The sequence below is a fragment of the Lepidochelys olivacea genome (genome assembly GCF_965140295.1).
Source record: "Lepidochelys olivacea isolate rLepOli2 genome assembly, chromosome: 10".
NCBI lineage: Eukaryota > Metazoa > Chordata > Testudines > Cheloniidae > Lepidochelys > Lepidochelys olivacea.
The window spans coordinates 33,717,645-33,732,378 of NC_140420.1; the positions used below are offsets into that span (position 1 = coordinate 33,717,645).

At 46.9% G+C, this 14,734-nt stretch overlaps 1 protein-coding gene across 2 annotated transcripts in view; it reads right to left on the minus strand.

The window, feature by feature from the left end:
* ADCY9 (adenylate cyclase 9) overlaps positions 1–14,734 on the minus strand; it is a 190,461-nt gene that overhangs the window by 43,564 nt on the left and 132,163 nt on the right. For both annotated transcript variants that reach the window (XM_084642296.1, XM_084642295.1), the window contains exon 5: positions 5,810–5,912. In XM_084642296.1, coding sequence (XP_084498422.1) covers positions 5,810–5,912 — 103 coding nt within the window. The remainder of the gene's footprint in view (positions 1–5,809; positions 5,913–14,734) is intronic.

Consider the following 14,734-nt stretch of genomic DNA (forward strand, 5'->3'; position numbering starts at 1 on the left):
TCCTCCTTCTTCCCTTGTTTAAAGATGGGCACTACATTAGCCTTTTTTCCAGTCATCCGGGACCTCCCCTGATCGCCATGAGTTTTCAGAGATAATGGCTAATGGCTCTGCAATCACATCTGCCAACTCCTTTACCACTCTTGGATGCAGCGCATCCGGCCCCATGGACTTGTGCTCGTCCAGCTTTTCTAAATAGTCCCGAACCACTTCTTTCTTCACAGAGGGCTGGTCACCTCCTCCCCATGCTGTGCTGCCCAGTGCAGCAGTCTGGGAGCTGACCTTGTTCGTGAAGACAGAGGCAAAAAAAGCACTGAGTACATTAGCTTTTGCCACATCTTCTGTCACTAGGTTGCCTCCCTCATTCAGCAAGGGGCCCACTCTTTCCTTGATTTTCTTCTTGTTGCTAACATACCTGAAGAAACCCTTCTTGTTACTCTTAACATCTCTTGCTAGCTGTAACTCCAGGTGTGATTTGGCCTTCCTGATTTCATTCCTGCATGCCCAAGCAATATTTTTATACTCCTCCCTGGTGATTTGTCTAATCTTCCACTTCTTGTAAGCTTCTTTTTTGTGTTTAAGATCAGCAAGGATTTCACTGTTAAGCCAAGCTGGTCGCCTGCCATATTTACTATTCTTTCTACACATAGGGATAGTTTGTCCCTGTAACCTCAATAAGAATTCTTTAAAATACAGCCAGCTCTCCTGGACTCCTTTCCCCCTCATGTTATTCTCCCAGGGGATCCTGCCCATCAGTTCCCTGAGGTTGTCAAAGTCTGCTTTTCTGAAGTCCAGAGTCCGTATTCTGCTGCTCTCCTTTCTTCCTTGTGTTAGGATCCTGAACTCGACCATTTAATGGTCACTGCCTCCCAGGTTCCCATCCACTTTTGCTTCCCCTACTAATTCTTCCTGATTTGTGAGCAGCAGGTCAAGAAGAGCTCTGGCCCCTAGTTGGTTCCTCCAGCACTTGCACCAGGAAATTGTTCCCTACACTTTCCAAAAACTTCCTGGATTGTCTGTGCACCGCTGTATTGCTCTCCCAGCAGATATCAGGGTGATTGAAGTCTCCCATAAGAACCAGGGCCTGCAATCTAGTAACTTCCACTAGTTGCCGGAAGAAAGCCTCATCCACCTCATCCCCCTGGTCTGGTGGTCTATAGCAGACTCCTACCACGACATCACCCTTGTTGCTTATACTTCTAAACTTAATCCAGACACTCAGGTTTTTTCTGGCAGTTTCATACCGGAGCTCTGAGCAGTCATACTGCTCTCTTACATACAGTGCAACTCCCCCACCTTTTCTGCCCTGCCTGTACTTCCTGAACAGTTTATATCCATCCATGACAGTACTCCAGTTATGTGAGTTATCCCACCAAGTCTCTGTTATTCCAATCACATCATAATTCCTTGACTGTGCCAGGACTTCCAGTTCTCCCTGCTTGTTTCCCAGGCTTCTTGCATTTGTGTATAGGCACTTGAGATAACTTTCTGTTTGTCCTGCTTTCTTAGTATGAGGCAGGAGCCCTCTCCTTTCGTGCTCTCCTGCTTGTGCTTCCTCCTGGTATCCCACATCCCCACTTACCTCAGGGCTTTGTTCTCCTTCCCCTGGTGAACCTAGTTTAAAGCCCTCCTCACTAGGTTAGCCAGCCAGCTTGCAAAGATACTCTTCCCCCTCTTTGTTAGGTGGAGCCCATCTCTGCCTAGCACTCCTTCTTGGAACACCGTCCCATGGTCAAAGAATCCAAAGCCTTCTCTCCGACACCACCTGCGTAGCCATTCGTTGACTTCCACGCTTCGATGGTCTCTACCCAGGCCTTTTCCTTCCATGGGGAGGATGGACGAGAACACCGACTTGCGCCTCAGACTCCTTTATCCTTCTTCCCAGAGCCACATAGTCCGCAGTGATCCGCTCAAGGTCATTCTTGGCAGTTATCATTGGTGCCCACGTGGAGAAGCAGGAAGGGGTAGTGATCCGAGGGCTTGATGAGTCTCGGCAGTCTCTCTGTCACATTGCGAATCCTAGCTCCTGGCAAGCAGCAGACTTCTCGGTTTTCCCGGTCGGGGCGGCAGATAGATGACTCAGTCCCCCTGAGGAGAGAGTCCCCAACCACCACCACCCGCCTCCCCCTCTTGGGAGCAGTGGTCGTGGAACCCCCCATCCCTAGGACAGTGCATCTCATGCCTTCCGATCGGCGGAGTCTCCTTCTGTTCCCTTCCCTCAGATGTATCATCTAGTCCACTCTCCGCATTAGTACCTGTGGAGAGAACATGGAAGCGGTTGCTTATCTGTATCTGCACTGCTGGTACATGGACGCTCTGCCCTTTCTTCTTCTGGAGGTCACATGCTGCCAAATTTCTTCACCGCTCTCCTGTCCCCGGTGCGCAGCCTGCTCTGAATCTTCAGAACATTGTGCCCGAAGAAGCATATCCTGACATCATGCCTTAAAAGTAATTGGGATCTTATTTGGCTGGAAGGAAGAGCTACATGTCCCATTGGAAATCTGAGCTTCTTGCTTTGCCAGTAGTCTACAAACCTCATTATATCTATATGGGCATGGGATATCAGTCATTAAACCTTTTATTTACTAAAGATTCAGCACTGCATATCCCAAGACTATTGTAATTTTGAGGGGAATGAAATATTTTGAAAATACTTTTTCTGCAACCTGTGAGGAATATAAAGAACATATGAAGCTGTGAAGTTGGTGACAGTATTATCCGCACTCATTTGGAATATCTGCATAATCCACATGTTGTTTTGACATTTGAGTAATGCACTCATTTTAAAAATCACACTGATAAAAAACCCTTAACCCTGTAACACACTATTGCATGCTATTTATCTAGGGTTCTTATATGCCCACATCAATTTAGCAATCTGAGGGCCTCACAAAATTATGATAAACACACAAAGATGTAGCTCAGGGGCTGGCAAACTTTTTGGCCTCAGGGCCACATCGGGTTTCTGAAATTGTATGGAGGGCTGGTCAGGGGAGGTTGTGCCTCCCCAAACAGCCAGGCGTGGCCTGGCCCCCATCCCCTATCCGAGCCCCCCTGCTTCTCGCCCCCTGACGGCCCGCCCGGGACTCTTGCCCCATCCAAACCTCCCTGTTCCCTGTCGGCCCCCCTGGGGCCCCTGCCCCAACCGCCCCCCCCCCCCGGTCACCTGACCGCCCCTGGACCCCCTGCCCCTGACTGCCCCCCGCTGCCCCATCCAACCTCTCCTCTCATTCCTGACTGCCTCCCAGGACCTCCGCCCCGTCCAACCACCCCTTCTCCCTGACTGCCACCGAGATTGCCCCCTGCTGCTCCATCCAACCTTCCCCCTTCCTGACTGCCCCCCCGGGACCCCTGCCCCATTCAAGCCCCCTGTTCCCCACCCTCTGACTGCCCTGACCCCTATCCACACCCCTGCCCCCTGACCACCACCCCGAACTCACCTGCCCTCCATCCAACCCCCCCGCTCCCTGCCCCCTTACCGTGCTGCCTGGAGCACCGGTGGCTGGCAGCGCTACAGCTGTGCTGCCCACAGCACCAGGACAGGCAGCCGTGCCACCTGGCTGGAGCCAGTCACACCACCGCGCCAACACAGAGCACCGGTTCAGGCCGCAGCTCTGCAGCTGCGCTGCCCGGCAGGAGCACACTGCCCAGAGCATTGCGCCGGTGGCACAGTGAGCTGAGGCTGCAGGGGAGGGGGAACAGCAGGGGAGGGCCTGGGGCTAGCCTCCCGGGCCAGGAGCTCAGGGGCTGGGCAGGAGGGTCCCACGGGCCGGATGTGGCCCATGGGTCATAGTTTGCCCACCTCTAACGTAGTTACTGCTCTTTCCTCTTCTCCTTCCATTTGGAAAGTACTGAATGTAGTGTACTATATATGGCATGTGTAAATATTATTACATATGTACACACACATAAATACATGATGTTATTAATGTCCAGTGCTCTATCGTGGTTTATAAACAGCAGCAAATATTTACTACCAGTTAAATTTTGTAGGCTTGAATTTTTTCCTTGTTTCACTCAATTTATTGACAAGAGCAGGTGCAATACTAGCATCTGAGAAATAACAGCTTACATCTATTACTTAAGCATCCACACTAGCAGAAATTAAATGTAAATTCTCTCCTTAGTATCGTGACACAGCTTTTACTCAAAGATAGAGTGAGAGTTTCAGAATGCACTAAAAACACATTTATGCTTAATTGTATTATAAGGTAAACTAGAGATGTCTGAGGGCTTGTTTTTACTACCACGCTAAATTGGCACTGCTGCATTGATGCAGCAGAGCCGATTTAGCGTGTTTGGTGAAGACACATTACGTCAATGCGAGAGTGCTCTCTTGTTGACGTAATTACTCCACCTCAACAAGAGAAGGAAGCTATGTCGGTGGGAGAAAGTCTCCCATTGACATAGCATGGTGTAGATGCTGCTTTAAGTCAAAGTAAGTTATGTTGCTCCGGGGGGTGGTTTTTTCACACCCCATGAGCGACATAACTTACATCGACTTAGGCAGTAGTGTAGACAAGCCCTTATTTATTAAGGCTGAAATTACAAGAAGATAGGGACTGTGGCCAAGGACAATGCAATCATATGGTACAAGAATTAAGGAAGAAATATCCCCATAGGATTTCTTTCTTACCAGTGATAGAGGGAAGGCTGGGGGGAACGGGATGGGGGACTTAACTCTGACATCTGAAGTTGATATTTACTAGTAAAGAATCCCTGGGTACCAGCTGATGTCAAAGATGCTAAGATACTTGCCATGTCTGAAAGTGGGACACAATGTAATAAAAAGACAAAAAATTCAGGACACTAATATTTGAAAGCTCATGCTCAAATAAATTGGTTAGTCTCTAAGGTGCCACAAGTACTCCTAATATTTGGTAGTGCAGAATTCTTAAAATGATGTGGAGTTCTTTAACTAAAGTCTTCTGTACTTCCAATTTCATACTGCAGTAGTTTTATGTAATTTACAACGAGATGAAAGCACGTTTGCATGAGGATGGGATAAACTTGGGACTGCAATAAGTATTAGAGAGCCAAGATCCAATTTTGTGAGTTTTCTTTCTGTAAGTTAAGATATTTGAAAAGGCAGTAAGGAGCACTTGCCTTCCACTATTATCTGATTACAGAATTGTGGCTTGGTGAAAGCTAAATCTAAATATGAAAATGAAGGTACAGTAGAACCTCAGAGTTACGAACACCTTGGGAATGGAAGTTGTTGGAAACTCTGAAATGTTTGTAACTCTGAACAAAATGTTATGGTTGTTCTTTCAAAAGTTCACAACTGAACACTGACTTAATACAGCTTTGAAACTTTACTATGTGGAAGAAAAATGCTACTCTCTCTTCATTTTTTTAGTAATTTATGTTTAATATGGTACGGTACTGTATTTGCGTGCTTTTTTTTTTTTTTTTTGGTGTGTCTCTGCTGCTGCCTGATTGCGTATTTCTGGTTCCAAATGAGGTGTGTGGTTGACTGGTCAGTTTGTAACTCTGGTGTTCATAACTCTGAGGTTCTATTGTATAGTATAGAGTCAACAGCTGAAATGTATTCTGGTCCATTTTTACTGGTGAATGAAAATAGAATGCCAGAAAGAATGTAATGTTCAAATCCTGGAAACTGATCACGACAGGTGAACTAAACTAAGGTGGTCATTTCTCAGTAGTTCTAAATATTAAGTCATATTTGACACTCCATGATCCCAGTCATCATTGCAATAAAATTTGCAAAAACAGTGAGATAATTATTTTGGCTCCTATAACCTGTACAGAAAGACTGCTGACACCCAACCCAATTCAGGGGAAAACGCACCTCTTCTTGATAGCTGGTCCTGTAAGCCATCTCCAAGTCCCCATCCAAGAAGTTCAGGCTCAGCTTGTTAATAGGTGGTTTAAAGAAATAGTCTTTCATCAGGCTAAAGAGAAAAGAGAGACAATGTGAACAGTTTTAAAAGGAGTTCACTTAGCTGTAATTCTTCTTCAAAGATACCATTTCACAGGTCTCTCACTCCTGGGTCTCTGCTTCCTGTGTGAAACTGGTGGTCTTAACAATTTTGATCTTTTGAAGTACTGATAGCTTCTCATTGTTCATCAGAAGCTGCAGTACCTACAGCGGGGTGGGCAAACTTTTTGGCCCAAGGGCCACATCTGGGAATAGAAATTGTATGGCGGGCCATGAATGCTCACAAAATTGGGGCTGGGGTTCAGCAGGGGGTGCAGGCTCTGGCTGAGGGTGCAGGCTCCAGGGTGGGGCCAGAAATGAGGAGTTCAGAGTGTGGGAGGGGGCTCTGGGCTGGGGCAGGGGGTGGGGTGCGGGCTCCGACTGGGGGTGCAGGCTCTGGGATGGTGCTGGGGATGAGGGGTTTGGGGTGCAGGAGGGTGCTCTGGGCTGGGATCGAGGGATTTGGAGGGTGGGAGGGGGATCAGGGCTGGGGAGGGGCATGGGAGGAGGCTCAGGAGTGCGGGTTCGAGGGCGGCGCTTACCTCAAGCGGCTCCCAGAAGCAGCGGCATGTCCCTTCTCCGGCCCCTATGTGGAGGCGCAGCCAGGCGGCTCTGCACACTACCCCGTCCACAGGCACTGCCCCTGAAACTCCCATTGGCCGCGGTTCCCAGCCAATGGGAGCTGCGGGGGTGATACTTGGGGGGGGTGGCAGCATGCAGAGCAGAGTGCCCTGGCTGCCCCTAGGCATAGGAGCTGGAGAGGGCCATGCCACTGCTTCTGGGAGCCACGTGGAGTGGTCCCCAACCCTGCTTCCCAGTGGGAGCGCCAGAGCGGGGCAAGCCCCAGACCCTGCTCCCTAGTGGGAGCTCGAGGGCTCGATTAAAATGGCTGGCAGGCCGGATCTGGCCCGTGGGCTGTAGTTTGTCCACCCCTGACCAACAGCATCACTCTGCATTCTTAAAGTAAAAGATGAAAATTCCCCAAAAAACATTTATAAGAAAAGGAAACACTTCACTACAATAAACAAACAAATAAACAAATACAAACAAACAAGAGAGACTCTTAAACTCTCAGGAAGACATTAAAAGCCTTTCAAAAACTTTCGAACCATAGGAGAACTGAAGAAATAAATGTCCCCAGATCAGCAAACGGTATACATTAATAGCTGCCAGACATTGACAGATACAAGAGACACAGCCTTTTTTTAACTGAAGAATATCAAATATAAAAAATGGATAAATTGTTGAAAAAAGTTATTAATAAAGTATTTTTCATTTCAGGGAACAGTACTTGCTTGTCACTGCCTTCAGAGACTAATAATAACTCTGCACCTTCCCAGGATCACACAACAACAGCACTTGACAATCCAGGCAACCAGGTAAAGGAATCTGAGACAGAGCTGGAGAGCTCAGCCTTGTTTCTGAGACAGGAGATCCAAAAACCTTTGGTAGAAGAGCCAAAGGCACTGATGAACAAAAAGAATGACATACTAGAACTGATGAACCTGGCAGCAGATACAAGGAATATTTGTGCACTCTCTCACCTTTTCCTCCCAGTGCCTGGTGGAGGAGAAGCATACAAGAAGCCTCAATTCTGATTCAGTAGAAGGGCTTTTCTGAGCAAGAGATGGAACATTTTGAGGTTACAATGGATGTAAACAGATTTATGGCAAAAAAGAAAAGGAGTACTTGTGGCACCTTAGAGACTAACAAATTTATTTGGGCATAAGCTTTTGTGGGCTAAAACCCACTTCATTGGATGCATGCAGTGGGAAATATAGTAGGAAGATATATATACATAGAGAACATGAAAAAATGGGTGTTGCCATACTAACTGTAATGAGACCAATTAATTAAGGTGGGATATTATCAGCAGGAGAAAAAAAACTTTTTGTAGTGATAATCAGGATGGCCCATTTCAAACAGTTGACAAGAATGTGTGAGTAACAGTAGGGGGAAAAGAAAAGAACAGAACTCTTGGGGTCATTTATCAAATCTGATGCCAACTAGATGAAGATGCTGAAGGATCCCATGGAGCTGATCTCCACTTCTACTGTTTTCTCTTGCGTTGCTTACTCCTCTGCTGCTGACAAGGAAGTGTTCTGGAAGCCCCAGAAGCACAAAGTCAATGGCATAAGATAATAGAAAGGAGATTTTTCTATTGAGATGGAGGACGAGTCAATACCAGATATCTGGCCAACGACTTGGTACCAAAGTGCTTTTAATGTGTCAAGTTTTTAAGCTCAGCTTTCAAATGTCAAACTACAATCCTTGACTGGATCTCCAGAGAAAGACCAGAAGACTTCAACCACGAATAATGGTGATGATTTTAGTTCATTATCTCAGCCCTTGCTATGTACTGAAAGCATTATAGGAGGCACCAAGAAAATGACAAGTTACACTCTAACCAGATCTCCTCCTCCTGGGTTGTTAGAGCTATTTTTATTGAGCTGTCCATGAAGACCCGGGCATCCTTGCAGAGGCTAGCAGGGATTTCAGACACTCATCTGGCATTCTGATATGTCAGGGTGACATTTTGGCAAAGCACACTAAGGCCAAATTTCCAATGTATGAATATTATGAGCTTTTTTGGGTGGTTGGACTTTCTTCCTCCATGAAATCTTAAAAACAAAAGAAGTCAGAGAACATAATTTCACTTCAAGAAACAAAGTGTCAAAAAAGCCAGAATGGAGAATAGGCCTCAAAGCGCCAAAGACTAGGGTCTAGTGGAATGAAGCACCAAGTCCAGTTGACTCTAAACAAGGTCAGGAAACAGACTCAGATATCATAGAATCATAGAATAACAGAGTTGGAAGGGACCTCTGGAGGCCATCTAGTCCAACCCCCTGCCCAGAGCAGGACCAATCCCAACTGAATCATCCCAGCCAAGGCTTTGTCAAGCCTGACCTTAAAAACTTCTAAGGAAGGGGATTCCACCACCTCCCTAGGTAACGCATTCCAGTGTTTCACCACCCTCCTAGTGAAAAAGTTTTTCCTAATATCCAACCTAAATCTCCCCCACTGCAACTTGAGACCATTACTCCTTGTCCTGTCATCTGCTATCACTGAGAATAGTCTAGATCCATCCTCTTTGGATCCACCTTCCAGGTAGTTAAAAGCAGCTATCAAATCCCCCCTCATTCTTCTCTTCTGCAGGCTAAACAATCCCAGTTCCCTCAGCCTCTCCTCATAACTCATGTGTTCCAGACCCCTAATCATTTTTGTTGCCCTTCGCTGGACTCTCTCCAATTTTTCCACATCCTTCTTGTAGTGCGGGGCCCAAAACTGGACATAGTACTCCAGATGAGGCCTCACCAATGTTGAATAGAGGGGAACGATCACATCCCTCGATCTGCTGGCAATGCCCCTACTTATACACCCCAAAATGCCATTGGCCTTCTTGGCAACAAGGGCACACTGTCGACTCATATCCAGCTTCTCATCCACTGTCACCCCTAGGTCCTTCTCTGCAGAAGTGCTGCCTAGCCATTCGGTCCCTAGTCTGTAGCGGTGCATTGGATTCTTCCATCCTAAGTGCAGGACTCTGCAGTTGTCCTTGTTGAACCTCATCAGATTTCTTTTGGCCCAATCCTCCAATTTGTCTAGGTCCCTCTGTATCCTATCCCTACCCTCCAGCATATCTACCACTCCTCCCAGTTTAGTGTCATCTGCAAACTTGCTGAGGGTGCAATCCATCCCATCATCCAGATCATTAATGAAGATATTGAACGAAACCGGCCCCAGGACCGACCCTTGGGGCACTCCGCTAGATACCGGCTGCCAACTAGACATGGAGCCATTGATCACTACCCGTTGAGCCCGACAATCTAGCCAACTTTCTACCCACCTTGTAGTGCATCCATCCAGCCCATACTACTTTAACTTGCTGACAAGAATACTATGGGAGACCGTGTCAAAAGCTTTGCTAAAGTCAAGTAATAACACGTCCACTGCTTTCCCTTCATCCACAGAACCAGTTATCTCATCATAGAAGGCAATATGCCTGTTGTAATGCCCTAACTGCTGCCTGCATGCCTCTGGTTTCTATTAATCAAATAGTGTTAGGAAAATAGAGATTGAAGGAAATTACCTGTGTAGTTAAACAGGAATCTAGTCAATGAAACAACACTAAAAGGATGAAGTGGTATGAAGAAAGGAGCTTCAAGTGAGCTGAACTGCGAAGGGTGCATATTAGGGTGCTCCTCTGCAGGCCACAGCTAAGAGAGACCTTAGAATGCACTGAAGTGCACCATAGATACTGTCATGGCTGGTATATGAGGAACAGTTACCAGTACCTCAGAGAGTTAACATTTTTAAGAGCTGTCAAGGCTGATTCCCCACTCTGGCACTTCAAACAGCTACTAACAGGGATTTTATAGCTAACTGGCTAGCTGGGTGTCCATAAAAGGGAGCCTCCGCCCCCATTAATTTATTACAAGAGCTGAGAGAGTTCTTGCTGACCTCACACTGGAAGTAGAAATCTCAAGAACGTGAGTCTTTAAAGAATTAAGCTTAAGCATTTCATACTCTACCGTCTTGTTTATTCAGTTTTACTTTCTTTTAACAACCACAGTATTGCACATAGAGTACAAATAAATATGGAAGAGCCCCATTTCTGTAACTGTATTAGTAAAACTAGACCTAAAACTCAAAGTAATAGTACATTGTTCACCAAATATACAACACAGATCTTGGTAAAGCTCAATATAAAACAATGCAACATTTACTGTAAAAATGCAGAACTGTCACTTGCTTCAATTGGAGCATAGTAATTGTGCTCTGGTAAAAATGCTCAGGATACAGTAATCTGTGCCAAATGACACCATACAGCTCTTACATGAACAAAAGTATAAGTAGGGGCATAGCGAGCAGATCGAGGGACGTGATCGTTCCCCTCTATTCGACATTGGTGAGGCCTCATCTGGAGTACTGTGTCCAGTTTTGGGCCCCACACTTCAAGAAGGATGTGGATAAATTGGAGAGAGTCCAGTGAAGGGCAACAAAAATGATTAGGGGACTGGAACACATGAGTTATGAGGAGAGGCTGAGGGAGCTGGGATTGTTTAGCCTGCAGAAGAGAAGAATGAGGGGGGATTTGATAGCTGCTTTCAACTACCTGAAAGGGGGTTCCAAAGAGGATGGCTCTAGACTGTTCTCAATGGTAGCAGATGACAGAACAAGGAGTAATGGTCTCAAGTTGCAGTGGGGGAGGTTTAGATTGGATATTAGGAAAAACTTTTTCACTAAGAGGGTGGTGAAACACTGGAATGCGTTACCTAGGGAGGTGGTAGAATCTCCTTCCTTAGAGGTTTTTAAGGTCAGGCTTGACAAAGCCCTGGCTGGGATGATTTAACTGGGAATTGGTCCTGCTTCGAGCAGGGGGTTGGACTAGATGACCTTCTGGGGTCCCTTCCAACCCTGATATTCTATGATTCTATGAAAATATACTATGGTCTTGCTTACTGCACAGAAGATGGTACTACAATTGTCAACTTGAACATTGGAACTGTTCATAGCACAAAGGTCTCAAATGCATTAACAAGAGTTAGAACTGGCATTGTTGTGACAGAGTGAAGACCGCAATTATACCACAAGGACAGGGTTCTTATAACCCTATCCCAGATAAACCAACAATCTTTCAGCAGTTCATTACTGCTGAGTTCACATAAACATTTAATCAAAGCACAGTTCTGATGCCATTATTTCAAAAGCCAGGTGTCTGCAAGCTGACAAACCAAAATACATCTTGATTCTTTTGTTATATGAGAACTCACATTCACAATTCCCTATTCAGACAGAGGAGAATCCTGCTCATATAACAGTTTTATGGAGACTAACAATATCCCTTTCACACAGTGGGGGATCTGTGGTGGTTTCTCGATAAATTCTTATCAGTACATACAATTTTATATAAAGATATATTAAAATGGATGAACTTTTCAATTGGGTGAGCCAGTTTGTATAGGGCTATGTAATCAGCGAAATAATTTCTAGAAAGTTACCATTATTTATACTGAAAAGGGATGTTTCCTTTGTGATGGCTGTTAGGATATAGATATTCAGGCCTGTTTGCAAAGGCCTATACTTTAAGAATTTAGGTATATGTTTATCATTTAGCTAGTTATAGAGGTATAAAAGAAAGAATCAAAATCACTGTCTGACTGTATAAGGCCTTTTCTCACTGTGACAGTCTGAGGCCCTATTCTTAGGCTAAGACCTCTGGCTAAGCAGCAGAGGCAGCCATAAACTGGGAAAGCGTATGGTCATATCCTTACATTCCAAACTAGTCACATTGAAATAAGGTGCTATTGGGCTGTTAGGAATACAATCCTGTCCTGATCGTGCCTATCACCTCCAGAGAAAGGGAAGTGCCTAGAAGATGTAAAAGGAAACTTAGTTTGATAGCATCCTGTCTGGCAAGAATTTACTTATCAATAGCTGGGATGTGAAATCCTCATTTCTTTGTTGTTCTATCACTGTAGTCTCCCCATTTCTCTATTGTTTGTCTGTATAATCTCTGTCTGGTTCTGTGATTGTTTCTGTCTGCTGCATAATTAATTTTGCTGTTTGTAAACTAATTAAGGTGGTGGGATATAATTGGTTAAATAATCATGTTACAATATGTTAGGATTGCTTAGTTAAATTTCAGTAAAATGATTGGTTAAGGTATAGCTAAACAGAACTCAAGTTTTACTATATAGTCTGCCGTCAATCAGGAAGAAAGGGGGGGAATGGGAAGGGGGGAATTGGAATCATGTTTTGCTAAAGGGGGGAATGGGAACAGGGACACAGGCAAGGTTCAGTGGTGTCAGAGCTGGGAAGGGGGACACTAAGGAAGGAAACTGGAATCATTGCTTGCTGGAAGATCACCCCAATAAACATCGAATTGTTTGCACCTTTGGACTTCGGGTATTTTTGCTCTCTCTGTTCATGCGAGAAGGACCAGGGAAGTGAGCAGGTGAAGGAATAAGCCCCTAACAATGGTGATATTTAATTAAGCAAAAAATCCTAATCTCTGAATGTTATGTCAAATCAGCCTTTGCCTCTTGCTCTGACTCAGAGAAAAAGAACTAATCATTTTGTAAAAGGAGGAAGAAAGCTCAAGGAATATCAGAGCCTGTGCTGAGTATCTTCAGCTACAGACAGAGAGTATAATTCTGCAATTTCAAGTTCTACTGTCGTGAGGTGTGTTTTTAACAAACAATGCACTACATCCTGCTAAACTGTCTTCTGTAAGCAATTGGTCTCACACACTAATACAGGGGTCGGCAACCTTTTAGAAGTGGTGTGCCGAGTCTTCATTTATTCACTTGAATTTAAGGTTTCGCGTGCCAATAATAGATTTTAACGTTTTTTAGAAGGTCTCTCTCTATAAGTCTATATATTATATAACTAAACTATTGTCGTATGTAAACAAGGTTTTCAAAATGTTTAAGAAGCTTCATTTAAAATTAAATTAAAATGCTGATCTTACGCCGCTGGCCCGCTCAGCCTGTTGCTGGCCTAGGGTTCCGTTCATCTAGGCCAGCAGCGGGCTGAGCGGGGCCTGTGGCCGGGACCCCGGCTGGCAAGGGGCTGGCAGCCAGAACCCCAGACCGGCAATGGGCTGAGCAGGGCCGGAGGTAGGGACCCCAGACTGGCAGTGGGCTGAGCAGCTCAGCCCGCTGCCGCTTAGCCCGTTGTCAGTCTGGGGTTCCGTCCGCTGGCTCCTGCCAGCCACGGTCCCTGCTGCTGGCCCCGCTCAGCCCGCTGCCGGTCTGGAATCCCGGCCCTGTCCACATAGAATAGGTACCTAACTTCTCCCTGGTTCTAGCCATTCTCTTCCTCTCTCTGCACTGAGATGAGGGTGGGAGTGTGCTGAGAACAGGGCCGGGAGTGAAGGAGCAGGCTGGGGGTTGGGGTGCAGGGTCTGGCCAGGAACTAGAATAAGGGAGGGGGCTTAGGGTTGGGGCAGGAGGTTTGGGTGTGGAGCGCTTACCTGGGCAGGTCCCATTTGGTGTGAGGGGTGTAGGTGGGAATGGGGTGTGTGTGTGCAGGAGCTCCCATTTGGTGCTCAAGGTGGGAGTGGGGATGTGGGGGGTGTAAGAGTCAGGGCATGGGGGGGCTGGGGATGTGTGGGGGGTGCAGGAGTCAGGGCAGGGGGCTGGGGGTGTGTGAGGAGGGTGCAGGAGTCAGGGCAGGGGGCTGGGTATGTGTAGGGGATGCCAGAGTCAGGGCTGGGGTTGTGGGAGGGGTGCAGGGGTCAGGGCAGGGGGTTGGGTATGTGTGGGAAGTGCCAGAGTCAGGGCTGGGTGTGTGTGAGGAGGGTGCAGGGGTCAGGGCATGGGGCTGGGGTGTGTGGGGGGGTGCAGGGGTCAGGGCAGAAGGCTGGGGGTGTGGGCTGGGGTCGTGGGGGTGCTCCCAGCCCCCTGCCCTGAATGGCTCACGGCAGGGGGCTGGAGGGGATATGCCCTGATTCCACCCCCTTCCCCAAGGTCCCCAGAGCAGAGACCGCGCTGCGACTCCGCTTTTACCTCTCCCCCACCATAGCAAGAGCCATCAGCTGATTGGTGGCAGGAAAGAAGAGAAGGAGGAGTAGGAACCCAGCACGCTGAGGGAAGAGGCGGGGGGGAGGGGGAAGCTTGCCTGCCCTGCAAGGAGAGAGTGGTGGGCATGGGGTGGAAAAGAGCGGGGTGGGCTGGGCAGGATTTTTAGTGGCACACTGCTGTCTGCCCGGGTCCGGCAGGCAGCAGCGTGCCATTAAAAATTGGCTTGTGTGCCGTGTTTGGCATGCGTGACATAGGTTGCCGACCCCTG